The sequence below is a fragment of the Corvus brachyrhynchos genome, unplaced genomic scaffold (assembly GCF_000691975.1).
Source record: "Corvus brachyrhynchos isolate BGI_N302 unplaced genomic scaffold, ASM69197v1 scaffold152, whole genome shotgun sequence".
Taxonomy (NCBI): Eukaryota; Metazoa; Chordata; class Aves; order Passeriformes; family Corvidae; genus Corvus; species Corvus brachyrhynchos.
The window spans coordinates 1,096,954-1,101,510 of record NW_008237447.1 but is presented as its reverse complement, the minus strand read 5'-3'; the positions used below and the strand labels follow the sequence as shown (position 1 = coordinate 1,101,510).

Here is a 4,557-nt window from a genome sequence, read left to right as displayed (position 1 = left end):
CGCCCCGCAGGGACGGTGCCCGGCCCGCTGCGGGGCCGTGCGGGAACACGCGGTGTGCGAGTGACACTGGCGACACTGTGACAACAGCTGTCCCCGAGTGGGGCGGGAGCGGGGCCCTTCTGCTGCTCGGTTCTTCCTCCAGCCCTGCCGAGAAGGACCTGGGGGTGTGGGGAGGTGAGAAATGGGACCTGAGCCGGCCATGTGCGCTCGCAGCCCAGGCAGCCGATGGTGTGTCCTGGGCTGCACCCAAAGCAGCGTGTCCTGAGCGAGGGAGGGGATTCTGCCCCTCTGCTCCGCTTTCCTGAGACCCCACCTGGAGAGCTGCATCCAGCCCTGGGGTCCCAGCACGGGAAGGACAGGGACCTGTCGGAGCGAGTCCAGAGGATGCCACCAAGATGATCAGGGAGCTGGGGCACCTCTGCTATGAAGACGGGCTGAGGTGGGTCAGCCTGGAGGAGAGAAGGCTCTCCAGGGATCTTTTTGCAGCTTTTCAGTACTTAAATGCTGTTAGAAAGACAGATAAAAGACTTTTCACCAGGGCCTGTAGCAACGGGACAAGGGGGAATGGTTTTACGTTGCAAGAGAGTAGGTTTAGATTAGGTGTAAGGGAGGTTTTTTTTGGGTGAGGGTAGTGAGGCCCTGGTACAGCTTGCCCAGGGAAGTTATGGCTGCTGCATCCCTGGAAGTGTTCAAGGCCAGGTTGAATAAGGCTTTGACCAAACAGATCGAGTGGAGATGTCCCTGCCCATGGCAGGGGAATTGTGCCAGGTGATCTCTTCCAACCCAAACCATTCTGTGGGTTTGCAGTTGTAATAACTAACAAAGCACTACAGAAAAGCACATGGTGTAAATGAAGCAGAGTTCTGTGAACAGTACATACCTGAATTTAACTTCATTAGATCAATGTGAGCAAGCTGAGAGGTTGAATGATGGCTTTAGGTCTGGAATTCAAAACCAGCAATTCAGGGTTGGTTGCATTTGTGTCCCTGACATTTGGGGAATGTCAGTTTTTGATCCTAGTGCCAGCAGCATCTTCAGATCTTGCTGTCAACCAGGGACTAATTTTCAGTCTTTAATTTTTTTAAGCATTCCCTTGCCTCATGTAGAACAGTGGCTTCCTGCTGCTGGGAATGTCCATCCTGCCAGGCAGGTGGTGATGTGAATTCCCTCCTGCAGGACTGAGGTGACCACAGGTTACTACTGAGGGAAGGCTGCTCCAGGAACTGCTGATGAAGCATTGCCCAGGAGCTGGGGGATCAGCAGGGTGTCCCGCTGCAAGGGAGAACTTAATGCTGCTTGGAATTACCAGAACTGGAGTTTTAAGTTTCAGGATAAGGGATCTGTGCAAGTAAAAGCATCTCAGTACATTGATAGCATTTGCTTTTGGGAGTAAAGCTGCCATTTTTACTCAGTAGTGAAAGCATCAGCATGTTCTGACTCCTCATGGGTTGGCTTCTCAAACTCGCTCAGACGTGCCCAGAGTCAGGTTGAGGTGGCCAGCCCAGACCTGGCTGCTGGGCTGTGCTGCTCCAGGGCTTGGTGCTGGCTCATCCTCAGGGTGCTTAGCTCAGCTCCTCATGCAGGCTTCTACTGCTGCTCTGGGCTGCTCTGGGGGAGGAAATGCTGGAGCAGACTCGAGGCAAGTCTGTCTGCACGTGGTTTAGACCTACTGTTAACTCGATTGGTGCCTTAACTTTCCTGAGAACTAGGCAGCTAAACCAATTGTGAATTAACTTCTTTATTCTTGCATAATTGTACGCAACATACTGTGTACTTGGAAAAACAAAGTAAATGACTTTCAGCTTTAAAATTAAGTGTCTGTACTTGTGTGAAAGAATTATTTTTATTCTGCATAAATCACAAATTTTGACAGCTTGGCAGAAATCAAAGCAGAATCTTGGCATTTTAGTTTTTAAACTGGTAAATTTTACAAGTTTTAAGCTTGTAGATCAGTAATTACATAGCATCAGCAGAAAGGCCTAACAATGTTCCCTCTTTTGTAAACTGGTACTGTTGAAGGAAGTGTAATAAGAATACAAATTTCTGATTCTGTCTCCACCTCTCTCTGCATGTTGCCACTAAATCTCTTAGAGCTGAATTGATTTTTTTAAAAAATACTTTGCAGCTCTGCTACAGATGACCACTTGACCACAGGTTCTTTGTGTGGGTGGGTTCCTGCGTTGGTAATGATCTGTTGGCTTCATCGCTGTTCTTTAGTATAAACTCAGCTGTGGGGTTTGAGCTCCTGGGAGCAAGGGTGTCAGGATTTCCAGGATTGTCCTGAGATTAAAGTATGCACGAGATGTCACTGAGATGATTTATTGCTGAATCAGTCTCATGTTTATTGAAGGGTGAGACAGAAGAGTCATTACGAGCAGCATCTCTAATCTCAAAGGCAGTAGTCACAGTAACCATAGCAGAAGCGGTAGACCTGGCAGGTGCAGCCGGGAAAAATGCCAGTTAGCAGCAATTCAGTGAGGCAGCAACAGCTTGCTGGAGAAGCAGCAGCCCGCCTCACTATGTGTCTACAAGGCTTTTTATAACTTTTTTAGCCAATAAGCAAATGCCACAAAGCTTGCTACACATTTGTACCAATCAACGCTGTATAATTTTGCCGCAATGAGGACTTTCTTATCCAATAAACGTATTGCTATTATAGCCTATTGCACAAGCTTATACTAATACAGCTTAACTTTCTAGGAAACTTTACTATAAAACTTATTAAACTCAAAACTCTTTACCCTTTTATTTATCACTATTATTTCTTGTATAAAGTATATTTTTACTACATTTCTACTCTTATAAGGCATATTTATTTCAAAACTACAAAACTGCATTTGCTTTAATTTTGCAAAAGCTTATTGCTCTAAGTCAGGCAGTCTTTGCCAAGGCTGCAAATCGTAACATGTATCCATTTCAGTGTCATTTGTGTATTCTGTCAGCGCCTGCAGGCTCTCTGTGAGAGAGCTCCCTGCAGCTCCATTTCCCACACAAGGGCTCCCAGCAGAGCCCTTTGCAGTTTGCTAGGTTTGAGAGAGGATTGGAGGCCTGCTTGGAGCAAGTAGTGAGCCCTTGAACCCACTGCTGTTCCCAGTATACTCTGATATCCCACTGGATAAGGCAAGAGCTGCTGCTCTGAGCCTGTGGGCTCTTGAGGTTGTGTTGCTGGCTGACTGTTCTGGGTCTCTCTCCTCTTGGACAGGAAGATGCCCAGGAAAGGAGGGAAGCGTGCTGACATGGTGAAGGGAACACAGGCACAGTGTAAACGGCCCAAGTTGGACACAGCTGGTTCTCCATCAGTCCTGCGTTTTGAGAGCCCAGACAGCCTCTTCAGGAGCCTGATCTCTCCCATGGAAGAAGAGGTGTTTTTCAGGGAGTACTGGGAGCAAAAGCCACTGCTCATTCAGAGGAATGATGCCCTGGTGGCTGCTTACTACCAGTGCCTGTTCCAGCTGTCAGACCTGATGGAGCTGTGCAGCCAGGGCCTGTACTACGGGCGAGATGTAAATGTCTGCAGGTGTGTGAATGGGAAAAAGAAGGTTTTAAATAAAGAAGGTAGAGTGAATTACATGCAGCTGAAGAAGGATTTTGACCAGAAAAAGGCAACAATACAGTTTCATCAGCCTCAGAGATTTAAGGTGGGATTGTTTCGTTGTAATTGATGCTTGCTTTATAATGTGGTGTGGCTTTTGCTGAGTGGCACTAGACATGGCTTCATATCTGCCCCCAGGGGAGGTAGTTGGCATTGATGACCTGCTGAAATCTGTACATGAACTGTATGAAAATACAGTTTAGACTTCAGCACTGCCCATCATGTTTCAGTGCTCTACAGTAAGAACAAAATCTAATTTATGCTATAATATTTTTCTGTAATATTAAGTATTCTTTTTAAATGTGTATAATTGATGATCAGGCATCTGGGCTTAAATTATCTCTTCTGCCCCACATTTCCTTGTGCAAACAGGGGCTTTTGTACCTCTTCCCTTTAATCAGGGGTGAGGTGTGAAACCAAGTGAAGTATTTCCAGGACACTCCACCATTCTTGCCAGTGGATTAGCATTGAATTGCACCATGGAAATGACAGCCCCGTTTTAGCTGAGTGTCCTCAGTCTTTGTCTATGGGAAGGAGATAGTGGTGCTGCTCAGTTGTAAAGGATTTGGATGCTTGTAGGTACTTGGATTTAGGCAGTCCTTTTTTGTCCCAAGGTGTCAACACAGTGTAATTGAGAGGTGGATCCAAATAAGGACCCAAATACACAGCTGGGTCCCACGTGGAATGAGACTGACGGATCTCAGTTGTTGGCATCTCCTGGTGTTTCCCTGTCACATGTTGGGTGTGGATAAGTAAAGTCTGTGCTTTGTGGTGATGCGATGTTTTTATTGTATTTTTCTATGTTCTTTGTACTTCAATGGTTCATCCCTACCTTCCCCACTCCTACTCCCAGTTGGTCTGCCCCAGATCCAAGCCGCTGCTCCAGTGCTCCCAATATGGTTATCCCCTCCCTTTGTTCTGGCACCTTCCCTATCAATCACCCAAACCCCTCCTGGAGTTCTGGA

The 4,557-nt window shown here is 46.9% G+C and overlaps 1 protein-coding gene across 7 annotated transcripts in view; it reads left to right on the top strand.

Annotated features, from left to right (window-relative positions):
* MINA (MYC induced nuclear antigen) overlaps positions 1 to 4,557 on the top strand; it is an 18,851-nt gene that overhangs the window by 2,404 nt on the left and 11,890 nt on the right. For 5 of the 7 annotated variants that reach the window (XM_017731437.1, XM_017731438.1, XM_008631515.2 and 2 more), the window contains exons 1-2: positions 8 to 174; positions 3,203 to 3,638. In XM_017731437.1, coding sequence (XP_017586926.1) covers positions 3,207 to 3,638 — 432 coding nt within the window. In that variant the 5' untranslated portion in view covers positions 8 to 174; positions 3,203 to 3,206. Of the gene's footprint in view, positions 1 to 7; positions 175 to 414; positions 440 to 3,202; positions 3,639 to 4,557 lie in introns of those variants that run through there. The other 2 variants (XM_017731435.1, XM_017731436.1) reach the window with 2 other exon arrangements.